General features: G+C 40.9%; 1 protein-coding gene across 1 annotated transcript; it reads right to left on the bottom strand.

Moving 5' to 3' along the window:
- Positions 1-10,060: 10,060 nt before the first annotated feature.
- LOC120047398 (SET and MYND domain-containing protein 5-like) lies at positions 10,061-21,653 on the bottom strand. The gene is made up of 13 exons (XM_038992919.1): positions 21,561-21,653; positions 20,746-20,854; positions 19,207-19,346; positions 17,550-17,671; positions 16,800-16,869; positions 16,233-16,337; positions 12,360-12,422; positions 12,063-12,133; positions 11,813-11,919; positions 11,486-11,542; positions 11,231-11,325; positions 10,841-10,911; positions 10,061-10,190 (listed from the first exon to the last, which is right to left on the bottom strand). The coding sequence occupies exons 1-13, from the start codon at positions 21,651-21,653 to the stop codon at positions 10,181-10,183; spliced, it is 1,113 nt and encodes a 370-aa protein (XP_038848847.1). The 3' UTR covers positions 10,061-10,180.
- Between the last annotated feature and the right edge of the window lie 3,087 nt (positions 21,654-24,740).

Raw genomic sequence — 24,740 nt, 5'->3', positions numbered from 1 at the left:
CATCTGGACATATACGCTTCGCTTCTTTCACAAGAAAGTTGGGCGGTTTTATTTTGATTGTCTACAACTCAAAATTGGAAAGGGTTGGAGAAATTCGGAAATGTCAACAAGTTCGAAAGGTCCCAAACCACCAGCGGGGAGAAATAATAAAGGAGAACTTCAACTGCCCGTGTTGAAGAATTAAAAACACTCAAACCAGTTCCTAATATAAATAAACACCCATCATTTTGTAGCAATATCATAGGCCTAATATTTTTTCAGGTTAAAGTATGGCTTATTCAGAAGACTTGACTTAATCACAAAAAGATGTCTGTCCGCACAAATGTTAGTTCTCTATTCCTGCAGCCTGTACTCCATCTGCTGCAGAATAAACTAATGATGCAGTAAATCTGTTCTTGAGTGATCCTGTTCTCTTGCTCTGGGCTAGACCTGTACATGACTTCTGATGGAGTTCCTGTTCTCTTGTTCTGGGCTAGACCTGTACATGACTTCTCCAGATGAGTTTCCACCATGGAAGAGGTTGCTGAACTAAGATTATAAGATCCTAAACACATGACAACCTGACACTCTCCAAACAGATGGAATAAACTGAAAACAAAGGACATTATTGCAGAATGATAACTTTACACAAACTTTTGCATTTTGACAAATTTGAATAAGCAGACACTGATAAAATCAAACAAACATACCTTCTTTGAACACTCGACCACACTCCAAACATTTCTTCAAAACAGCAACAACACAGCTCATAGCACACATGACCTTCAGGCAGTGGTGTATAGTGCTTAAGTAAAAATATTAAAGTACGTAAATAGTTTTGGGGGGTATCTGTACTTTAAATATAAATAGTAAAGTTTTGACAACTTTTACTCCAATACATTCCTAAAAAAAAAGAATGTACTTTTTATTCCATACATTTTCCTTGACACCCAACAGTACTTTTTGAATGAATTTTGAACGATTAGCAGGACAGGAAAATGTTCAAATTCACGCATTTATCAAGAGAAAATCCCTGGTTATCCTTACTGCCTCTGATCTGGCGAAATCACTAAACACACATCCCTCGTTTGTAAATGATGTTGGAGTGTCCCTGGCTATCCATAAATTAAAAAACAAGAAAATCATGCCGTCTGATTTGCTTAATATAAATAATGTGAAATGATTTATACTTTTGATACTTAAGTATATTTTAGCAATTACATGTACTTTGATACATAAGCATTTTTAAAACCAAAAACTTTGATTTTTACTCAAGTAGTATTTTTCAATTTTCTATTAAGATACACTATATATACAAAAGTATGTGGACACCCCTTCAAATAACTGGATTCAGCTATTTCAGCCACACCCGTTGCTGACAGGTGTATCGAATTGAGCACACAACTATGCAATCTCCATAGAATTGGCAGTAGAATGGCCTTCCTGAAAATCTCAATGACTTTCAACATGGCACCTTCACAGGATGTCACCTTTCCAACAGATCAGTTCATCAAATTTCCGCAAAGTGGTAGGCCACACAAGCTCACAGAACGGGACCGCTGAGTGCTGAAACGCGTAAGCGCTTAAAAATCAGAACGCTACCTGCCCCAATGCATAGCGCCAGTGAAGGGAAATCTTAATGCTACAGCATACAATTACATTCTAGATGATTCTGTACTTCTAACTATGTGGAAACAATTTGGGGAAGGTCCTTTCCTGTTTCAGCATGACAAAGCCCCCATGCACAAAGTGAGGTCCATACAGAAATGGTTTGTCAAGAGCGGTGTGGAAGAGCTTGACTGGCCTGCACAGAGCCCTGACCGTAACTCCATTGAACACCTTTGGGATGAATTGGAATACCGACTGCGAGCCTAATCGCCCAACATCAGTGCCTGATCTCGAATGGAAGCAAGTCCCCGCAGCAATGTTCCAACATCTAGTGGAAAGCCTTCCCAGAAGAGTGGAGGCTGTTATAGCAGCAAAGAGGGGGACCAACTCCATATTAATGGCCATGATTTTGGAATTAGATTTTTGATGAGCACATGTAGTATATCTTTACTTTTACTCAAGTGTGACAATTGTGTACTTTTTCCACCACTGCCTTCAGGGACAAAAGCTCTCACCTGGACAAGTTTAAGGGGTGGTTTTATCAGAGAGGAAGAGGCGAAGCGAGAGGGTTTACTCCGACCAAAATCTGCAGAAAAAATTATCCCAGGATCATGTGCTAGTCGGAACTAGGAAACTGACATTTCCGGCTTGCTAACTGGTTGAACGAGTCACATGTATAACTACAACCAGCTAGGAAGTCTGGAATTTCTGAGTTTCCTAGTTCCTACATGAAATGCTCTATAATGTCAAAGTCGAAGAAAATTATATCATTTGTAAAAAAAAATATATATATATTCCTTGATTAGATAAGAATTCAACTCCCCGAGTCACCTTTGGCAGCGATTACAGCTGTGTCTTCTGGGTAAGTCTCTAAGAGCGTTCCACACCTGGATTGTGCAACATTTGCCCATTATTATTTTCATAATTGTTAAGCTCTGTGAAATTGGTTTTTGATCATTGCTAGACAAGCCTTTCAGGTCTTGCCATAGATTTCCAAGCAGATTTAAGGCAAAACTATAATTCGGCCACTTCATTCACTCTCTCCTTGGTAAGAAACAACAGCGAAGAGTTGGCCTTGTGTTTTAAGTTATTGTACTGCTGAAAGATAAATTTATCTCCCAGTGTCTTGTGGAAAGCAGACAGAACTAGGTTTTCCTCTAGAATTTTGACTGTGCTTAGCTCTATTCCATTTATTTTTTATCCTGAAAAACTCGCAGTCATTAATGATTACAAGCATACACATAACATGATGTAGCCACCACTATGCTTGAAAATATGGAGTGGTACTCAGTAATGTGTTGAATTGGATTTGCCTCAAACATTTTTTGTATTCAGGACAAAAAGTGAATTGCTTTGCCACATTCTTTTGCAGTATTACAGTACAGTCGTGGCCAAAAGTTTTGAGAATGACAAACATTCATTTTCACAAAGTTTGCTGTTTCAGTGTCTTTAGATATTTTTGTCAGATGTTACTATGGAATACTGAAGTATAATTACAAGCATTTCATACGTGTCAAAGGCTTTTATTGACAATTACATGAAGTTGATGCAAAGAGTCAATATTTGCAGTGTTGACCCTTCTTTTTCAAGACCTCTGCAATCCGCCCTGGCATGCTGTCAATTAACTTCTGGGCCACATCCTGACTGACAGCAGCCCATTCTTGCATAATCAATGCTTGGAGTTTGTCAGAATTTGTGGGTTTTTGTTTGTCTACCCGCCTCTTGAGGATTGACCACAAGTTCTTAATGGGATTAAGGTCTGGGGAGTTCCCTGGCCATGGACCCAAAATATCAATGTTTTGTTCCCCGAGCCACTTAGTTATCACTTTTGCCTTATGGCAAGGCGCTCCAACATGCTGGAAAAGGAATTGTTCGTCACCAAACTGTTCCTGGATGGTTGGGAGAAGTTGCTCTCGGAGGATGTGTTGGTACCATTCTTTATTCATGGCTGTGTTCTTAGGCAAAATTGTGAGTGAGCCCACTCCCTTGGCTGAGAAGCAACCCCACACATGAATGGTCTCAGGATGCTTTACTGTTGGCATGACAATGGACTGATGGTAGCGCTCACCTTGTCTTCTCCGGACAAGCTTTTTTCCGGATGCCCCAAGCCATCAAAGGGGATTCATCAGAGAAAATTACTTTACCCCAGTCCTCAGCAGTCTAATCCCTGTACCTTTTGCAGAATATCAGTCTGTCCCTGATGTTTTTCCTGGAGAGAAGTGGCTTCTTTGCTGCCCTTCTTGACACCAGGCCATCCTCCAAAAGTCTTCGCCTCACTGTGCGTGCAGATGCACTCACACCTGCCTGCTGCCATTCCCGAGCAAGCTCTGTATTGGTGGTGCCCCAATCCCGCAGCTGAATCAACTTTAGGAGAAGGTCCTGGTGCTTGCTGGACTTTCTTGGGCGCCCTGAAGCCTTCTTCACAACAATTGAACCGCTCTCCTTGAAGTTCTTGACGATCTGATAAATGGTTGATTTAGGTGCAATCTTACTGGCAGCAATATCCTTGCATGTGAAGCCCTTTTTGTGCAAAGCAATGATGGCAGCATGTGTTTCATTGCAGGTAACCATGTTTGACAGAGGAAGAACAATGATTCCAAGCACCACCCTCCCTTTGAAGCTTCCAGTCTGTTATTCGAACTCAATCAGCATGACAGAGTGATCTCCAGCCTTGTCCTCGTCAACACTCACACCTGTGTTAACGAGAGAATCACTGACATGATGTCAGCTGGTCCTTTTGAGGCAGGGCTGAAATGCAGTGGAAATGTTTTTGGGGGGATTCAGTTCATTTGCATGGCAAAGAGGGACTTTGCAATTCATCTGATCACTCTTCATGACATTCTGGAGTATATGCAAATTGCCATCATACAAACTGAGGCAGCAGACTTTGTGAAAATAAATATTTGTGTCATTCTCAAAACTTTCGGCCACGACTGTAGTGCCTTGTTGCAAACAGGATGCATGTTTTGGGATAGTTGTTATTATATTTGCTCTGTCAATTACATTAGTATTGTGGAGTAACCACAATGTTGTTGATCCAACATCAGTTTTCTCCTATCACATGCATAAAACTTTGTAACTGTTTTAAAGTCATCATTGGGCTCATGGTGAAATCCCTGAGCAGTTTCCTTGCTCTCTGGCAACTGAGTTAGGAAGGACACCTGCCTGTATTTTTGCAGTGACTGTGTTTTAATACACCATCACCATGCTCAAAAGGATTTTGAATGTCTGCTTTTTTGTACCAATCTACCAATAGGTGCCCTTCAACGATTAATGTGAGGCAATTGGGCAGCCCACAATGTTTCCACAAGATAACGTTAGTCCTGATGACTTTGTAGTCAAGGTACTTTTGACACACTTCAACCCCATTTTGACTTTGTCAGGGAAATGGTTCGGGAAAACTGACCACAGATATCCAATGCATTCTATCTAAACCCTAAAAGTGTTATTTTACTACGGTACTGGTAGTGATCATGATATTGCTGTCCATCATGTTTGTTTTCATACATGGTTAGCTACGGTGCAACCACCCTCCCTCAGGTTGGCTGGTCACAACTCAAGTGGCCATCTATCACTCAACCTTGGAGTAACCCTCCAAGGCAGTCATGGTATTCATTGCAGTAACCGATTTGGACGGGCCTAATGTAGATTGTAGATTGTTTCCATATGGTACCCATTTCAACCCCAGTGACTCGTTCTGGTCTCGAAACGGCTTCCATTTCAACACTGCCCCGTCAATCATGGTGTGCCCACTTTAAACACGTTTTGGTATAAATCTATAATATTGGTAAGTATTAGCAATATCACTCTCCACCTAGAGGAAAGGGACTGACAAAAGAGAAACTGTTGGACCAAAATAAAACAAAAAGTAATCTGATGCCTCCAAGATGAGAACGCAATCCAATATGTTACAAGTAGGTGCAAATTCAGTCAAATAAGACTGGGAAACATAAAGCCTATATTTGTAACTGATGACTTTGAATGTTTGTCATTACTTGTGGGGGACTCCTGGTAATTGAAAATGTCAGTTATATGCAGAAGTCAGTTGGGTAGATGTGGCACTGAACCCCATAAAATAAAAACATATATTTCAGTGTGACAATCAGAGTGGTGCCATGTTTTTCATATTGTGATGCTTATTATGGAATTTGGCTACATGTTAAAATTGATTACATTTCGATTTTGTGTCACTGATCTACACACAATACCCCATAATGTCAAAGTGGAATTTTGTTTGTAGAACATTTTAGAATTTAATAAAAAATGAAAAGCTGAAATGTCTTGAGTCAATAAGTATTCAAAATAAGTTCAGTAATAAAAATGTGCTTAACAAATCACATAATAAGTTGCAAGGACTCACTGGACTCACTGTGTTCAATAATAGTGGTTAACATTATTTTTTAATGACTACCCCATCTCTGTACCCCACACATACAATTATCTATAAGTTCCCTTAATCAAGTAGTGAATTTTAACAGATTCAACCACAAAGACCAGAGCATTTATTGGTAGATGGGTAAAAATACAAAAAGCAGACATTGAATATCCCTTTTAGCATGGTGAAGTTTTTAATTAAGCTTTGGATAGTGTATCAATACACCCAGTCACTACAAAGATACAGGCGTCTTTCCTCTAACTCAGTTTCCGGGGAGGAAGGAAACAGCTCAGGGATTTCACCATGAGGCCAATGTTGACTTTAAAACAGTTACAAAGTAATGGTTGTGATGTGAGAAAAATTAGGATGGACCAACAACACTGTAGCTACTCCACAACACTAACCTAAATGACAGAATGAAAAGAAGGAAGCCTGTTCAGAATACAAATACTCCAAAACATGCATCCTGTTTGCAACAAGGCACTTAGTAATACTGCAAAAAAATAAAAATAAACTTTTTGTCCTGAATTCAAAGCGGTATGTTTAGGGCAAATCCAACACTACACATCACTGTGTACCACTCTCCAAATTTTAAAGCATGGTGGTGGCTGCATCATGTTATGGGTATGCTTGTCATTGGCAAGGACTGGGGAGTTAAGGATAAAAATAAACGTAATAGAGCTAGCTTGCACAGGCAAAATCCTAGAGGAAAACCTGGTTCAGTTTTCTTTCCAACAGACACTGTGAGACGAATTCACCTTTCAGAAGAACAATAGACTAAAACACAAGGCCAAATCTACTTTGGAATTGCTTACCAAGACAACGAATGTTCTTGAGTGGCGTAGATAGTTGTGACTTAAATCGGCTTGAAAATCTAGCAATGATCAACAACTTGAGAGAGCTTTAAGAATTTTAAAAATAATAAAATGGGCAAATATTGTACAATCCAGATGTGCAAAGCTCTGAGACATAAATTACAATCAAATCCATTTGAATCCCACTTTGTAACAACAAAATGTGGAAAAAGTCAAGGTGTGCAGATACCCGTCAATATGAGACTCTGTATATGAATATTTAATCAGATACTGAAGGTTTTGTATTATAAATCACAGTGTGAACGTCAAACCTGCACATCTAAGTCTGACATGATTTGATCTGATTTTACCGTTTTAAATCATGAGATGCTAATTTTATAATTTCTCTCCATCTGCATGTCTTGGCAATGATTATAATGCACCAACTTTTCTTCCCTTCCAATTTCATTACTGAAATATAGATTGTGAGTGTTTTGGCCTTGGTGAGATAGAATAAAAGCCTCTTTCTCTAGACGCGTATAATTGCCTTTTATTTAGACACCGCCACCCCCCTCAACCCACTTCCTGTCCCCTTCCATCTTCAAATGAGGCTCTGGGTCAGCCCCTTTCTCCTGGGGTGTGACCTTTGACCTTCACACTTTCTCCATTTGAAGGGAGTGCAGTGTGTGGCAAACTGCACTCGACCCCTACTGTGGACCGCTCCGCTAAAAGCAGCCACATTCCAGAACTGCAGAGGCCCCGTGGGGATGCTGGCATGAGCTCAGAGGATGACGGCCGATGGGTGTTGGACTTCACTCCAAGACGCGTCCAGAGGTCCAGCCTCCAGCCACGCCAGATCCCAGGTGTGCATCCTCTCATGGAAGTAAAAATATGTTCCCTTTCATCTCTCATGTGAATGTCCAGCGTACATTTGCATTTGACTCTTCTAAACCAATCCCATAGGGAAGAAAAGCTGACACTGATGATGTCCACAGAGAAAAATTTGCGTCACTGAAAAAATTGGGGGCAGGTGTGAAATCACAAAATAGGTCACTTAGAAAATGTGGCTATCAGATTTTTTTCTTCCTATTCTAAAGATCTGCCGTTTTCTCGCTTCCTGTGTCGGCATCTTAACATCCAAGCAGAGTGGGAACAGCAAACACATGTTCACTGCTCCAATAAGATGTAGATGTATTTGCAAGGCTGTTCTTGAGTCACAATCTAGTATCAATAGAAAAGAGCCTATAGCAAAGGCAAGGTCGCATGAAGAGTCAACAGGCACAAATGAAACGGTCATTAAAATACCCATTGAGGTAGAAAATATGACTAGGAAGGAATACTTGTCAAATCTTCATGGTGTCACAGATGTTGGCGATAACTCACAAATAAGATTTAATGACTTCCCGAATATCCAGTTATCCACAGGGTATCTGTCTGCTTCAAGGCAATGCTGACGTGGTCATAGTTGGTAAAGACTGCCAGTTGGCTTAACTTCTGCATACAATCAAATTGCACTAAGCAGAATACAAATAAAGAAAATAAGAGAAGACATTTTAATCTCAATGGTTTATGCCAGAGTGGTAAAAATTACAATTGCTAGGATTCTCATAGTGTTTGCTGCTGTTCTTATGCTGCAGCATGTCCTTGTGTGACATCAAAAGCAATTTGTTCTCATGCACCAGTGCTCTGAATGCCAACTGAGATAATTGAGGTTAGTCATTTGATGTTAGCCATATTTGTTCGGTAACATTGAAAACGTTGGCATTGAAGATTACGGTCATTGTAGTTCTATTGATTCATGAGTGGGCAGTAGCAGCAATTTCACTCATGTGAAAATAACAGTTCTCCTCAATAAACGGGGAAATAGTTAACAGACAATAGCTTTCTACTGCTCAAGGTTATTCTGGCTGATGGTTAACTTATAGGTTGCAATGAATGTTTCTAATGTTCCTTGATAGATCTCACATCACATGAAAATCGATGTACTTAATTTGGCCTGGTTACTTCAGCTACACTGTACATACTTTAATGTTATCACTACTAGATTGGCCAAGTGCATTATCCTTCTCAGAACAGACATTCTCACCGGACAGTTTATTAGGTACACACATCTAGTACCGGGTCAGACCTTCCTTTTCCATTAAATATGGGTGTCTTTAATGTAAACGTTTCCAATGAGCAGAAGCTACACTAAAGGTGAGAGACGAGGGCTGATACTGCAGAGTCATGTGACCAAATGCTTTTCAACCGGGAGATCCAAAGCTTCAGGCCATTGAGTGACTTTTTCCTTGAAAAATTATATTTTGGTATTTTCTCCAGTTTCTGGGAGTTACGGCGTTTCAAGGTAAAATGCCTTTCAACAGGATACAGTGAATCCAAAGTGGGCTTGCAGAGCAAGCCTGCCCTGGGTTTAAAGTGCGACAACCAAAAAAAACAACTTCTACTTTTGAAAATGGCATACGTGGCATCGATATGAGTCAGAAACATTTATTCTAGTGTCAAAACGTAGTAAAGTGTAAATAGGATAATTTTGGTCATGAAGTCGGTCTGAGATTTGCGAGATAAATAAGGAAAAAAATTGTGACAAATGAAGGATACCCTAAGTTACAGTAGAGTTGGGTTTATTTCAATCCTGCCCACAGCTGGCAGCACCCAAGTAATCATCAATTCGGAGCTCAGCTGCATACGAGCCAATCGTAACGCCCATGGTCAATTTGGTTTGACATTCAATATCCCTATGGGGCAAGTTAAGGACCATCAGTACATTACAAAATGTACATGGGACAATATTTTTTTAAATGTGAATAACTCCAAATTTTATTGACTTAAAAACCTAAAACCAACTACAAATTGCAGAAATCCACACAAATATTGAAAGCATTTAATGAAACTAAAATATTGTCCCATTTACAATGTGCAATTTCTTGACGGCACCAACTATCCCCACAGATGGGCTATCCAAAGACAAACCAACTTTGCCACAGTCGGCTGAAGCGAATAGGTGAAAGAAGTTGGCTTGCTACTTCCAGACAAGACCCGGTAAGACTGGTTAGACTGTTTCCAGTTACCTACACTGAACAAAAAAACGCAACAATTCATATAAGGAAATCAATCGAAATAAATAAATTAGGCCCTAATCTATGGATTTCACATGACTGGGCAGGGGGGTGGGCATAGGTCCACCCACTTGGGAGCCAGGACCACCCACTGGGGAGCCAGGCACAGCCAATCAGAATGAGCTTTTCCCCACAAAAAGGCTTTATTACAGACAGAAATACTCAGTTTAATCAGCTGTCCAGGTGGCTGGTCTCAGACGATCCCGCAGGTGAAGAAGCCGGATGTGGAGGTCCTGGGCTGGTGTGGTAACACATGGTCTGCGTTCGTGAGGCCAGTTGAACATACTGTCAAATTCTCTACAACGACGTTATAGGAAGCTTATGGGAGAGAAAAGAACATAAAATTCTCTGGCAAAAGCTCTGGTGGACATTCCTGCAATCAGCATGCCAATTGCACGCTCCCTCAAAACTTGAGACTTCTGTGGGACTGTGTTGTGTGACAAAACTGCACATTTTGGAGTGTCCTTTTATTGGATGGATTATTTTACCAAAGGAGAAATGCTCACTAACAGGGATGTAAGCAAATTTGTGCACAAAATTTGAGTGAAATACGCATATTTTGCATATGGAACATTTTGGGGATCTATTATTTCAGCTCATGAAACCAAGACTTTACATGTTGCGTTTATATTTTTGTTCAGTGTTGAAGGGTGAGTTACTAACTGTACTGTTTTGGCAATGAACGTACAAACGCTTCCAATGTTCAAACACACACGCCTCCAAAACCCAAATCTCGTTCTCAGGTGCATTTCCCAATGAGGAGAATTAAAACAGAGGCTAAATCAGGAAGTTCAGCCCCCCTTTAAGGGGGTAAAAATCGGTAGTGGATTGACAGCTTGCTAATCGATCAAGAGCGTTGTTAGGCACCGGAATAACCACCAGAACCCCTCGGCTACCTGGGAGGGTGGCCATTGAACTGGGAACAATTTGAGTCTGTCAAAGGGACACAGGGGATTTCAGTTGTTTACCTCAGGATTTTCTGTCTGCTATGACAGCTCCGGTCACGCTGACAGCAGTCTAAGTAACTGATGCAGATCTCCTGGAGATGTGAGGAAACAAAAGTTAGCAGATGAGGACATTCACATCAAAAGACCTCCCATTACTGTTACTATATTTACACAACAATGCGCTATTATTTTGGTGCCAGAATTCAATCGATGGCTGGCAAAACATTTCTCTGGCCTCCTCAGACACTACATTTACAGGCAGATGCAAGCTTTGTCAATATCTGATAGCTTGACACATCAGCCTCAATCCTCAGTCTGACCGCTAAAACTGACTGACAACTGAGCACAAAGTTCTCTCCAGTTTATCCATGGACAGAATGTATCCTCCCCGACCCAGCATCCTCTTCTGACCTCTCCAGGGCTGATGTCACTAAGGGCACTGAGGTGAAGCAAGAAGTTGTTGTTCGGGAAAGATGCCTCCGCTTTCGGTATGTAGCTGTGGTTACCTAGAGAGTAGACGACACAACCAAAACAAAAGTATTTGATAACGACTGTAAACATGGCCTTTTGACCAGCGCAGTAGTTAATTAAATTTATCCTGTATGATGTGTGTGTTTGTGGATTATGGAAGCTGAGGTCAGAAGCCACCTGATTGTGACGACTCACATGAGCTCTGAAGTAGGAAGAGCCCAGAACCCTCGCAGTTCAGGAAGTCACCGGTCTCTGTGGAGACAAATCAAATTCAGCTCTGACCTCCATTCTCAGTTGCAGAGATTTATTCAATTTTAGTAAGGATTTCAAATATGCTGAGTCAAGCCAACCCAATTCAGAGGCGCCAAGTATCCTTTACAATCTATTATAAAATGTGAGCTGCACAAGGCCTTGCTTGGTAATGTAGGTTTAGACAAATGTTTTATCAGACAGCTTTTCCCCAGTATTCCTCAATAAACGGAACAGATGTCTCATGAAGCAGTGTAAGAAGGGAATTGTGACCTTTCTCGATGTCCTTGTATAGTTGATCAATGAAGCAATCCAATTGCTCCCTCTGCTGGCTAGTCAGCTCCAACGCATCACATGCATGAACCCATTGGCTGAGAGAGCTATGTAAAGAAACATGATAAAACGATGTCGGCACTTTAAAAAAAAAGACTAATATTGGGACTAATGGCATTCCATAGGTGCATAATTTATGTCCATAACATCAATCATTTATGAGTTGGAAAGATTGAGAGCTGAACCTTACCTGGTACCTATGCCCTGTCCATTGGTGCCTACAAGGGCGAAGAGGGAGCAAAATCCCTCAGGTGTAAACCACTAACGTGAAAGGACACCCCTTATATAGCATACAGTATCTGCATCATTATCACACATGTTCAGCTCAGAGCTCACTCATGGGAAATTATTAAATCCAAGACAGATATTATTTTATATTCTTGTCTCCAGGCTGACAAGGAAGTAGCCAAGTACCTAGTATTAGCTTGACAAACATGTATGCCCATAAATAAATTGGTCATGTAAAGGGAAATCGTGCCATACTTACCATATTGAGATTATCATCGTAAAGTGCTGTCGTAAACAGGGTTCGTAGTAAGGTCAAATGTCCCTACAAAATGCAACATACCATAAAACTTAAATTAAACGCACTCAAATAGCTGCATGTAATTTTTTATATCCGGGCAACAGCACACATTTCAGCAAATAAAGGCTTGATCTAAATTAAATGTTTACGAGGTTTAATGTTTGATTTGTTACATTAAATACACTGAACAAAAATATAAAACGCAACATATAAAGTGTTGGTCCCATGTTTCATGAGCTGAAATAACACCCCCTGAAATTTCCCATATGCACAAAAAGCTTATTTCTCTAAAATTGAGCACAAATTTGTTTAAATCCCTGTTAGTAAGCATTTCTTCTTTGCCAACATAATCCATCCACCGGACAGGTGTGGCATGTCAAGAAGCTGATTAAACAGCATGATCATTACAGAGGTGCATCTTGTGCTGGGGACAATAAAAGGCCAATAACATGTGCAGTTTTGTCACAACGCCACAGATGTCTCAAGTTGAGGGAGCGTGCAATTGGCATGCTGACTGCAGGAATGTCCACCAGAGCTGTTGCCAAAAAATGTAATGTTAATTTCTCTACCATAACGTCGTTTTAGAGAATTTTGCAGTATGTCCAACCAGCCTCACAACCGCAGACGACGTGTATGGCGTCGTGTGGGCGACTGGTTTGCTGATGTCAACGTTGTGGCGGTGGGTTTATGGTATGGGCAGGCATAAGCTACGGACAACAAACACAATTGCATTTAATCAATGGCAATTTGAATGCACAGGGATACCATGACGAGATCCTGAGACCCAATGTGAGGCCCATTATTTTTAAGGTATCTGTGACCAGATGCATATCTGTATTCCTAGGCATGTGAAATCCATAAATTAGGGCCTAATGAATATTCCAATTGATTGATATCCTTAAATGAACTGTAACTCAGTAAAACCTTTGAAATTGTTGCATGTTGCGTTTATATTTTTGTTCAGTATAATTTGAAAACTAAAAAATGATGGCACTCATACGTTTTTAATCACCTGTAAGAAACTGCTAGCCATTTGGCTGCTAACAGCTGAGAACTGCTAGCTAACTGGCAAGCACAAAAACAGTCAACTTCGAGAGTACAGAGCCCTACAGTTTGGCTGATCCCTCTCTAGCAGCGAAAGTACGAACTTACAAAAATGCACAGTTGAAGGAGAATAATTATGTACATTTTTGTTTTTTTAAATAGAGACATACTAAGACAAAATAAACATCAGTGTGTAAATAAATGATAGCAGTGCAGGAAATTAAGAAATGTATTAAAATGTTGGAAGAGAATGCTGGAATTAAACAATTAAAGTAAAGATGTGCCCATTTTGAATGTTATATTGTTTTTGTGCATCTGAGCTGTTGTCGTTCAAGCAGGCAGAAATTCGACAAGTGTGACATGGAATTGCGATAAAGACGCCCTCACTACACTGTTAACAGGAATGTGACTTTTAGGTCACAAAAATGTCTATCATGCATGTCAGATTTCAATACTGGCCAATGTCATAACAGGGTAGTGTCATGACGTTGCCTGTTTGGGTACATCAAGCCCCATCCCCCTCTCCCTGCCTCCCCCTTTCCTCATTCAACCCATGCTGTGGCCAGAGAGACGTCGTAAATTCCTGAGAATCTCCTCATGGACACACAGTATAGCAGAGGGTAAAACTTCCATAGAGAACAAAGAGATTTCTTCCACCTCACAGAACATGAGGTACGAACACATTTCATGTTCCTGAAAAAGTATAAAAGATCGGTGAAGATTCCAGCTATTTACCGGTCCGTTTGTCACAACTTGGGAAACTCATGAGAGACTGTGTGGCTACATTACCATACCGCTGTTTATATAATAACCTCAGATATGAGGTTTACATCTAATTGTTGTATAAAATGAATGAGTGAGTATGATACTGTTTGTATAAATTGTGTAATATGATTTTGGACTGTTTAATGAAGAACAATACAAATCCCTTTTGATTTGAACTAAATCCGAGGACCCGCCCCTGAGCCCAGTTGGGTCAGACATCCTGGGACAGCCCCTCTGCAATCCTAATAAAAACCCAACTCTGAGAAATTATCACTAGACCATGTTTTTCTCCATAGGAGGAGAACGAAGGTTGAGTACCATTGCTGAATCTGTTAACCATACCACGTGGTTAAACTCTTAGACGAATAAGAACAAGTCTTTGATATTGACTACTAGTCTGCAGCTAGGAATTCGGTATCATTGAACGTGAAGAACGACAACCGCCGAAACATCCATTCTATAACGAATGTCACTCTGAACTATCCACAATAACCAAGACAGAGACAGACGAAACTCTCCAACAGAAACTAACTTTTCTCCAGCGATCAAGACGACACACTGAGCGTAAATATATATATATTGATTGCAATTGTTCCCGAATGAGTGAGCGTTCATGTGTAAAGGATTAGCATGTCAATTGTTATAGTTATGAACTCTGTAGTGACTTCTTAGTCGACCCCCAATTTTCCCTTTGTCTAACCAGCCGCCATGCCGGTTCAGCCCACTAGGGCATATTTCTCCCATCATTTCATGTAACCATTTTAAGTTTGTTTGTTTGTTTATGCATTTCTGTGAATTACTTAGTTAGTAATAAATAAATGATTTAAGACAATTGATGTATGGATGACTCAGTGAAGACTGGGTTCGTGCAGATAACCAACAATTTACGACGTTTGGAATGAGACTAATGTGAGGTAAAAAATAAATAAATCATTGATCAGATATGAAAATATCTGAATGGTTATATTGGGAAATTATAACTTTGTAATCTGAATATATTCCCTGGTGCCCCAAATTCATAGTTAATTAGTTACGTTATTATTTAGTTGATCGCATAATAACTAATTACAGAGAATCTTTGATAAAACCTATAAGTCTTCAATTTAATGACAGTAAAGACACGACAGTAGGTTGTCTTCTTTCGAATGTTCTTTTGTGATGTTCCTACCTCGAGAAACGTGTAATTTAACAGAGGGTCTAACACATTTCTCCTAATTGTCTGCCTCTTCAGTCCAGGGTGCATTGCATGATGCCGTTGAGATTGTCAAACTCCACTCTGTGAGCCACATCAATCTGCAGGTTAAACATGGTGAGATTGTACTACAAAATTGATTGCGCAGTTTGTTAGAGCCATTTTACAGCTAACTAGATACTTCACATGCTGATATTGACTTTGGTATTATTGTGGGTACCTACGTTCGCTAGCTAGCTAAATAGCCAACCCATAGAGCGTTGCATTGTGGGTTTTGTAGTTGACTTGCGCTGCCACAGACTTCCACAACGATTTTCACATGTTGCTACCAACCTTATTTTAGAGTCAAAATTAATCATTTGTTCACAAAAACTATTTCCCACATATTAGCATTATGTAACACTAAATTACAGGAATGAGTGGTTTTGGGTGGATTTTTCGTTTAACTATGCAAATAAGCAAAAGCTGTGTGCATTAAGTAAATAGACGCCGGGCTCAAATAGAAGCCTATCTGTAAGCGCCTGTTGTGTTCAGTGATTTAAGCAAATAAACACCCAGGCAATTAATTTAAGTTTTACAGTAGTCTATAATCTATTACAATAACAATGAGTCAAATCTAATAGTTAGCACAAATGTGAAAACTAATTTGAAGCTCAATCCCTGTTCCCTCAATTCCTCTCTAAGCACATTGGAGGAGAGGTTCCAAGGTCTCTTCCTCAGACCTCCTCCTCCAAATGAGCCTTAAGGGGAATTGATGAAACATGGATGAGGAAGCAAGGATTTGACAGCTAGTAGTTAACATTTTCAGGCACAGCCACTACCTCTATTCTTACCTGGAACTTCTCTCCCAGCAGCTTGTGTGCAATTTCCTCCTCCTCGTTGGCCGCACGGCTGCAGAACTGAAAGAACAACTTCTGCCAGCAGCATTTGTCTTGGGCCTGCATGACAAATTCAAACATTATATAGTGCTTGAGTTACCTATTATGCACAGGTATGCACATATAGTATTATAATAGCAAACTGACAGGTTAAATGCTTCTCCAGGCATTGTAAAGGTCTGTTCATCTACACAGACACCCGATTCTCAAACAAGCATTCACTACAAATCGTCACTGTCTGATAAACCTTTCAACTCTATTTTTGCAAATGTTATTTTTTCCCCCCACATTTATTGAAAGCAGTAACTTCCCTCAATGTACTCTGAACATGACTCTCGGACCAAGAAAACATTCAAAATAGCTTCTGACATTTCATAATTGAATGTTTGTTAAATGGGGGATTTTTAAAATATTTTTTTCAGTTTTCAGCCGACAACGAAATAGAGAATGCAAATATAGAGAGCAACTCACTTTGGAATTAAAGCAGCTGAACAAAAAAGGCAGAGGTAGGAGGCGGCTCACCTGTTTGACAGTAGCCACCATCCTGGCCATGAGCATGATGCTGGAGGTCTCAGGAGGGTAGTGCATACTCCTAGGGGACAGATGGAGGGGATCATGTCACCTCATGCAATTACAGCCAAAATATCACTGAGGCTGGATCTGAAAACATTACTTGCTGCCAAATCCTTGCTTTCTCGTCCTCATTTCCTCCAATTCCTGTTTCCCTGTCAAAGCCAATTGAAAGAGGAGGGAGGGAGCTTTGAGAGGGAGATAAAGAATTGGAGGAAACAAGGACAGAGAAAGCTAGTAACATTGTTTCAAAACCCAGAGACTCAGCACACCAGGGTTTGGCAAGTCAATGGGAGAAGTGAAAAATGTGTCATTAATTTCCTCAAAATTTAAAGGCAAAACCTAGATTTGAGATAATGTCTTAGGTAGCTGAAACTGTAATTACTACAACCTCGTGAAATTGACATACTGACATGTTTTTATTTTCATCAAAACATTTTATCGAAGTGGTGCTTTTGATTTGACGGCCTGCACATAAGCAGTTCGGCGCGACAACCGTTAGTCCCGATGACGTGTTTCTGCGCATGAGCTTGGCTAGCTAACGTCGCCATGACATTTACCAGCATGATCGGGGATTCTATTTGAGAAGCAGTTTCTAGACATCTTCATAATGTACTGTCTTTGGTAAAATTTTCAGATTCAGTGCAAGAGAAATATGGGCCCCATCAATTGGAATTAAATTAAACAGCAAATCCATCTCACCTCCAGGCATCCTTAAGTTTGTTGACGGGATGGTCCGGGTCCTCTTGGGAGTGGCCTAAGCACAGGGCCCGATGGTACTGGTCTGCCGCAGCCTGCCGACACTCGTTGCTACAGTACATCACCTGGAGGGGGAGATAAAGTCTACTTCAGTGAGAGGTCTTGTTTGGTCCAATAAGTTGGACCTGTTCCTGACCCGAATAAATTTGTTTTAAATATAGAGACCCGGTTCAAATGGACCCAAAGACAACCAGACCCGGCCCTGTATAGACCCGGTCTGATCCGATCCCAGTGAAGGAAGCAGCAGAAAATATATATTTTAAGCTACGTTATTAACTGAAGCTGTTAATGCATGCACCGAGGGAGAGCGGAACGGAGCTAAGAGGAGACTTGCTGTGTTTGTGACTGTGTGGCTCGAGGAAGAGACACAGCAGTAATCAAGCCGACTCGCACCACTAAATTCTAGCTGCAAAAGCTAGATGACTTATCATCCAATCTTACATAGTACCCGTTTTGACTGCATCAAACCAAGAAGAGAAGCTAGTTAAGATAGCTAGCTAGCTTGGCTAAGCAAGCTATTTAGGATGCACTTTCCCCCTCGTCCTACACAATAACTCCATTCAAAGTATTAAGCAGCAGACCATCTGCTGGCTCTTGGTCGTTGAAAGGGAAACATATCCTTCTCATTTAACTTTTAACTCCATGGATCTCCTAACTTGTTTACCAATACACATACGGGGCCAGAGTCTAGTGCCTCTTTGATGACTTGTGATTGGCCAACAAAAAAACAAGCTACACTCCTGTGAAAAATATGCGTCTCTCTCAATAAGCCGAAGCAGCATAAACGAGACAATTTTCTCTCCCTCCCTCTACTTCAGCAGTCGGGTCTGTACCTTGCCTTACCTGCAAATCAGTTCTAATTACACATAACCGAGACAATTAAATCAGAACCAGATCTGAGGTCAACTACAGAATTTCGGACCTGACCTGGTCGGGGCCTGGGTAATAGAGTTTCGGGAGGACCCGTGAATAACTACACTGAAGACCAAAGCGAAACACTGGACTAGGCTGGAGGAAGTAGCTACAGTATATCAACGCATCTCCATATGGAGTACAGGCATTGGGTAGGTGTATCACATTTAAGTGGCTTCTAATCCTTCATCTTTACCGATCTAAAAACACAGGCTAGGAAAAAGCATATAGGCATGCTCCATTTTGCTTTCAACAATGTATTTGTAGATCAGTAGTGTCCAGTCCTTAAAGCTTAAATATGTAACTTTTTGGGCGATCCAACCAAATTCACATATAAATGTGATTTATAGATCTACCATTCTCAGTGAAAGCAAGTCTAAGAAGCGGAAGATGTGTTATGTGCACTATTTCTATGCCTCCCATTATTAGGTTTTGTTATTGCATCTTTTACTTTCGGTTTTGTCCACCAGCTTCAAACAGCTGAATATACAATATTTTTGGTTAGGGAAAAGATTTCACAGTGGTTCACACGGTACAATGATTCTCTATACTATACTTGCTTGTTTGTTTACAAATTAAAGTTAGGCGATCTATAAGAATTTTTGCAACCAGGAAATGGGAGCGATTTCTGCATAGTGCACCTTTAATTGGCAGTGCAGATGGGGGAAGACTTGTGAGAGACACTCACCTGGCATTGTGGGCAAGCTTGGTGCAGCTCTGGGCGCACCTTGCACAGCTCAGTGTGGGGTAGACTGAGGCCAGGGTTGCCACTCAGTCTTCGGGCATTATCCTCAGCTGTCTCCAGAGCACTCAAGCAGTATTCACAGGCTGGAGGAGACACAGGGATGGATGATTAAATGGGAGATAACTAAGGGTGATTTTATCACTAAATACACTACATGACCAAAAGTACGTGAACTGCTCGTCAAACATCTCATTCCAAAATCATTGGCATTATGGAGTTGGTCCTCCATTTGCTGCTATAAACAGCCTCCACTCTTCTGGGAAGGCTTTCCACTAGATGTTGGAACGTTACTGCGAGGACTTGCTCCTGCTCAGCCACAAGAGCATTAGTGAGGTCAGGCACTGATGTTGGCCAATTAGGCCTGACTCGCAGTCACCATTCTCATTCATCCCACAAGTGTTCCGATGGGGTTGAAGTCAGGGCTCTGTGCAGGCCAGTCAAGTTCTTCCACACCAATCACAGGGGATTTGTCATGCTGAAACAGGAAAGGGCCTTCCCCAAACTGTTGCCACAAAGTTGGAAACACAGAATCATCTAGAATGTCATTGTATGCTGTAGCGTTAAGATCTCTTCACTGGAACTAAGGGACCTTGCCGGAACCATAAAAAACAGCCCCAGACAATTATTCCTCCTCCACCAACCTTTACAGTTGACACTATGCTTTGGTGCAGGTAGTGTTCTCCTGGCATCTGCCAAACCCAGATTCGTCCGCCAGACGGTGAAGTGTGATTCATCACTCCAAAGAACAAGTTTCCACTGCTCTACAGTCCAATGGCGACGAGCTTTACACCACTCCAGCCGACACTTGGCATTCCATGGCTGCTCAAACCCATTTCATGAAGCTCCCAACTAACAGTTCTTGTGCTGACGTTGCGTCCAGAGGCAGTTTGGAAAAATCGGTAGTGAATGTTGCAACCGAGGACAGACGATTTTTACGCGCTACGTACTTCCGTTCTGTGAGCTAGTTTGGCCTACCACTTCGCGGCTGAGTTGTTGTTGCTCATAAACATTTCCACTTCACAATAGCAGCACTTACAGTTGACCGGGGCAGCTCTAGCAGGGCAGAAATTTTACCAACTGACTTGTTGGAACGGTAGCATCCTATGACGGTGCCACGTTGAAAATCACTGAGCTCTTCGGTAAGGCCATTCTACTGCCAATGTTTGTCTATGGAGATTGCGTGGTTGTGTGCTCAAATTTGATACACCTGTCAGCAAAGGGTGTGGCTGACATAGCCGAATCCACTAATTTGAAGGGGTGTCCACATACTTTCGTATATACAGTAAGAAACACCATTAATAAAACCTCAACAGTTCCCCCTGGCCTATGTATATCTAAAATATGGATTACAAAAGCAAAGCCAGCTGGAACATTTTGCTCCAAGATTTTCAGTCATCAACAGGAACATGAGAGGATTTGTTGTAACTTCTTAGTTGTTCAGTCTGTCAACCACCTAAATCTTGAAACTATATGGCACCCCACCTTTATATTTGTACTGGGAATTCCACAAGAACTGGGAAGAGACAAGAGGGCGCTCTACAAAAATGGTGTCTCCCTTCTTGATGGCCTTCTTGGCAAATAATCCTTTGCCCTAAAATAAAAGCAAATGTTTGTTCGTTTGCTATGACAATTGCATTACGCACCTAGCTACATATACTTTATCTATACCAAGTGCATCCTATTGAGTCAGACCAGGATAGCCTTTGCACTTTATTAGCCCCTTCAAAAAGGTATAACGTTAGTAGGAGACTAATCTGTGCATACCTTTCATTAGCTAGCTAGCTACTTAACGTTACATGATGCTAGCTAGTTAACATTAAACCATGTGTCATGGAGGTGACTGACATTTCCTAACTAGCTAGCTACAGTAATAAACATAGGCCATATGTGACGTTTTAAATGTATGAATTTCAGTCCTTGACTAACAATGTTACTCTGTACTACTGTATGTATTGTCATGTTTCATGTGGACCCCAGAAAGAGTAGCTGATGCTTTTGCAGCGGCTAATGGGGTTACTAACGTTAAATACCAACAAAAAAAAGAATTAACAAGGCTGGTAGCTAAGTAACCGCGTAGATACTTAGGTAACAACTTTTTTTTTTAAACTCAGTGTAGTAGCTAGCTACGGCCAGCCAGTAAACATAAACAAAAAAAGTGACAAGAGATTCCGCCCTGCTCATAATTTGAGCCAGCCAGTTTGACAGCATGCGTGGCACTGCATTTGGCATCAAAACGGTGCTAGAAAACGACAAACTTGAAATTAGCCCTTTCAAAAGAATCCCTGTCGGCACATTACCTTATCCTTGTCAATGAATCGGATTTCCACAGAACTGCAAACTTTAGTTGTGTCCACGCAGAAAGAAAGCATTTCATCTTGGGAGGCAGCCATCTTCAAATTAAACCCTGGCCTTTGAACTCTATAGTTTTTAGAGGAGCCTACGCGTAAACATTTAGCGGCCTCTATTTCTTTTATTTTTCACCTTTATTTAACCAGGTAGGCTAGTTGAGAACAAGTTCTCATTTACAACTGCGACCTGGCCAAGATAAAGCAAAGCAGTGCAACACAAACAACACAGAGTTACACATGGAATAAACAAACATTCAGTCAATAATAAAATAGAAAAAAGTCTATATACAGTGTGTGCAAAAGCAGTTGATATAGTACTTTTATTTTCAGTAATACGCTACAGTGAGTGCCTTGCAAAATTATACTACATGATTTAATCTTCCATTAGATGCAATGAATTATACCATGAAGACCAAACTTCCAATAATGTTTTAAAATGTACACACAGTGCCTGATGAATTAATTCAAAATGCTGGAAGCGTACCCTCAGTTGTCACACACTCGGGGAAGATGGCTCACATTGTCTGTTACACACATATGACTGGAGACAAATAAAAATGATATATATTTTATCAAACATTATTATTAAACATTTTGATATACCATTGAATCATAGATAACATTTAGTACATTTTGAGTAGCAGATCATCCATTGAAGCTAGAGTCCTTACTTGAAACAATAACAACGTGCAAGCGGTCACCCGTTTCTGTAAAAAGCTGAGGGATGGGCCTTGAGAAATGTGACCACTCTCAAATTCATAGAGCTATAGATGCAAGGACTGACCATACATGATATCAACATCATATACTGAACAAAAATATAAACGCAACACGTAAAGTGTTGGTCCCATGTTTAATGAGCTGAAATAAAAGATCAGACACTTTCCATACGGACAAAAAGCGTATTTCTCTCAAATTTTGTGGACACATTTTTTATATACTTGTTAGTGAGCATTTCTCCTTTGCCAATATAATCTATCCACCTAACAGCTTTGTCATGTGAAGAAGCTGATTACAGCATGATTATTACACAGGTGCACCTTGTGCTGGGGACAAAAGGACACTAAAATGTGCAGTTTGTCACACAACACAATGCCACTGATTGCCGTTGGCATGCTGACTGCAGGAATGTCTACCAGAGCTGTTGCCTGAGAATGTAGTGTTAATTTCTCTACCATAAGCCGCCTCCAATGTTGTTTTAGAGAATTTGGCAGTACGTCAAACTGGCCTCACAACCGCAGTCCATGTGTATGGCGTTGTGTGGGCGAGTGGTTTGTGGATGTCAACATGGTGAACGGGGTGCCCCATAATGGCGCTGGGGGTTATGGTTTGAGCAGGCATGAGCTACTGACAACGAACACAATTGCATTTTATCAATGGCAAATTGAATGTACATAGATACCGTCAGAAGATCCTGAGGCCCATTGTCGTGCCATTCATTCACCGACATCAACTCATGTTTCAGCATGATAATGCACGGCCCCATGTCACAAGAATCTGTACACAATTCCTGGAAACGGAACATTTCCCAGTTCTTCCATGGCCTGCACACTCACCAGACATGTTACCCATTGAGCATGCTTGGTATGCCCTGGATTGACATGTTCAATAGTGTGTTCCAGTTACCGTCAATATCCAGCAACTAAGCACAGCCATCGAAGAGGAGTGAGACAACATTCCACTGGCCACAATCAACAGCTTGGTCAACTCTATGTGAAAGAGATGTGTTGTGCTGGATGAGGCAAATGGTGGTCACACCAGATACTGACTGGTTTTCTGATCCACACCAGTACATTTATTTAAGGTATCTGTGACCAACCGATGCATATCTGTATTACCAGTCATGTGAAATCCATAGATCAGGGCCTAATTTATTTATTTAAATAGCCTGATTTCCTTATATGAACTGTACCTCAGTAAAATCATTGAAATTGTTGCATCTTGCGTTCATATTTTTGTTCAGTATAGTTTTAACCTTGTTTCGAGGCGATAGTGTTTGTTTACATTTACATTGTTTACAAACATTGGAGTAAAACGCGCTTATTGGGATGTGATGGGGTACGGCTGTTGAACAAAGCTCATTGTGCATTTCTAGGTTATATTCTAAGAATTAATGAGCATATATATAATTAATTAAGTCCAAAAATGGATGTAGCAACTAAGAATTCCAGCTTTAAATACAGCGCATTCAGACACCTTGACTTTTTCCACATTTTGTTACGTTACAGCCTAATTATAAATGAAATTAAACCAAAAAAAATCCTCAATCTACACACACACACACACACACACACAATACCCCATAATGACAAAGCGAAAACTGTTTTTTAGATTTTTTTAGCAAATATAATAAAAAAACAGAAATACCTAATTTACATAAGAATTCAGACCCTTTGCTATGAGACTCAATTGATCTCAGGTGCATCCTTTTTCCATTGATCATCCTTGAGATGTTTCTACTTGATTTGAGTCCAACTGTTGTAAATTCAATTGATTGGACAAGGCACACACTTGCATATATAAGGTCCCACAGTTGACAGTGCAAGTCAGAGCAAAAACCAAACCATGAGGTCGAAGGAATTGTCCATAGAGCTCTGAGACAGGATTGTGTCAAGGCACAAATCTGGGGAAGGGTACCACAAAATGTCTGCAGCATTGAAGGTCCCCAAGAACATATTGGCCTCCATCATTCTTAAATGGAAGCCGTTTGGAACCACCAAGAGTCTTCCTAGAGCTGGCCTCCGGGCAGCTGAGCCATCGGGGGAGAAGGGCTTTGGGCAGGGAGGTGACCAAAAACCCGATGGTCACTCTGACAGAGCTCCAGAGTTCTTCTGTGGAGATGGGAGAACCTTGCAGCACTCCACCAATCAGGCCTTTATGGTAGAGTGGCCAGAAGAAACCACTACTCTGTAAAAGGCACATGACAGTCCGCTTGGAGTTTGCCAAAAGGCACCTAAAGACTCTCATACCATGAGGAACAAGATTCTCTGCTCTGATGAAACCAAGATTGAACTCTTTGGCCTGAATGCCAAGCATCACATCTGGAGGAAACCTGGCACCATCCCTATGGTGAAGCATGGTGGTGGCAGCATCATGCTGTGGGGATGTCTTTCAGCGGCAGGGACTGGG

This window comes from Salvelinus namaycush, chromosome 5 (assembly GCF_016432855.1).
Source record: "Salvelinus namaycush isolate Seneca chromosome 5, SaNama_1.0, whole genome shotgun sequence".
NCBI classification, from domain to species: domain Eukaryota; kingdom Metazoa; phylum Chordata; class Actinopteri; order Salmoniformes; family Salmonidae; genus Salvelinus; species Salvelinus namaycush.
The sequence above is the reverse complement of the archived record's forward strand: the minus strand, read 5'-3'. Positions and strand labels throughout refer to the sequence as shown.

Excerpts from the sequence above, each read along its gene's own strand:
- LOC120047398 (XM_038992919.1), bottom strand. The coding sequence starts at position 21,653 with ATGGCTGCCTCCCAAGATGAAATGCTTTCTTTCTGCGTGGACACAACT. Across the intron at positions 16,338-16,799 it reads TGGTGGCTACTGTCAAACAG|GCCCAAGACAAATGCTGCTG; the intron begins GTGAGCCGCCTC and ends TTTGTCATGCAG. Across the intron at positions 12,134-12,359 it reads ACGATGATAATCTCAATATG|TGGTTTACACCTGAGGGATT; the intron begins GTAAGTATGGCA and ends CTTTCACGTTAG.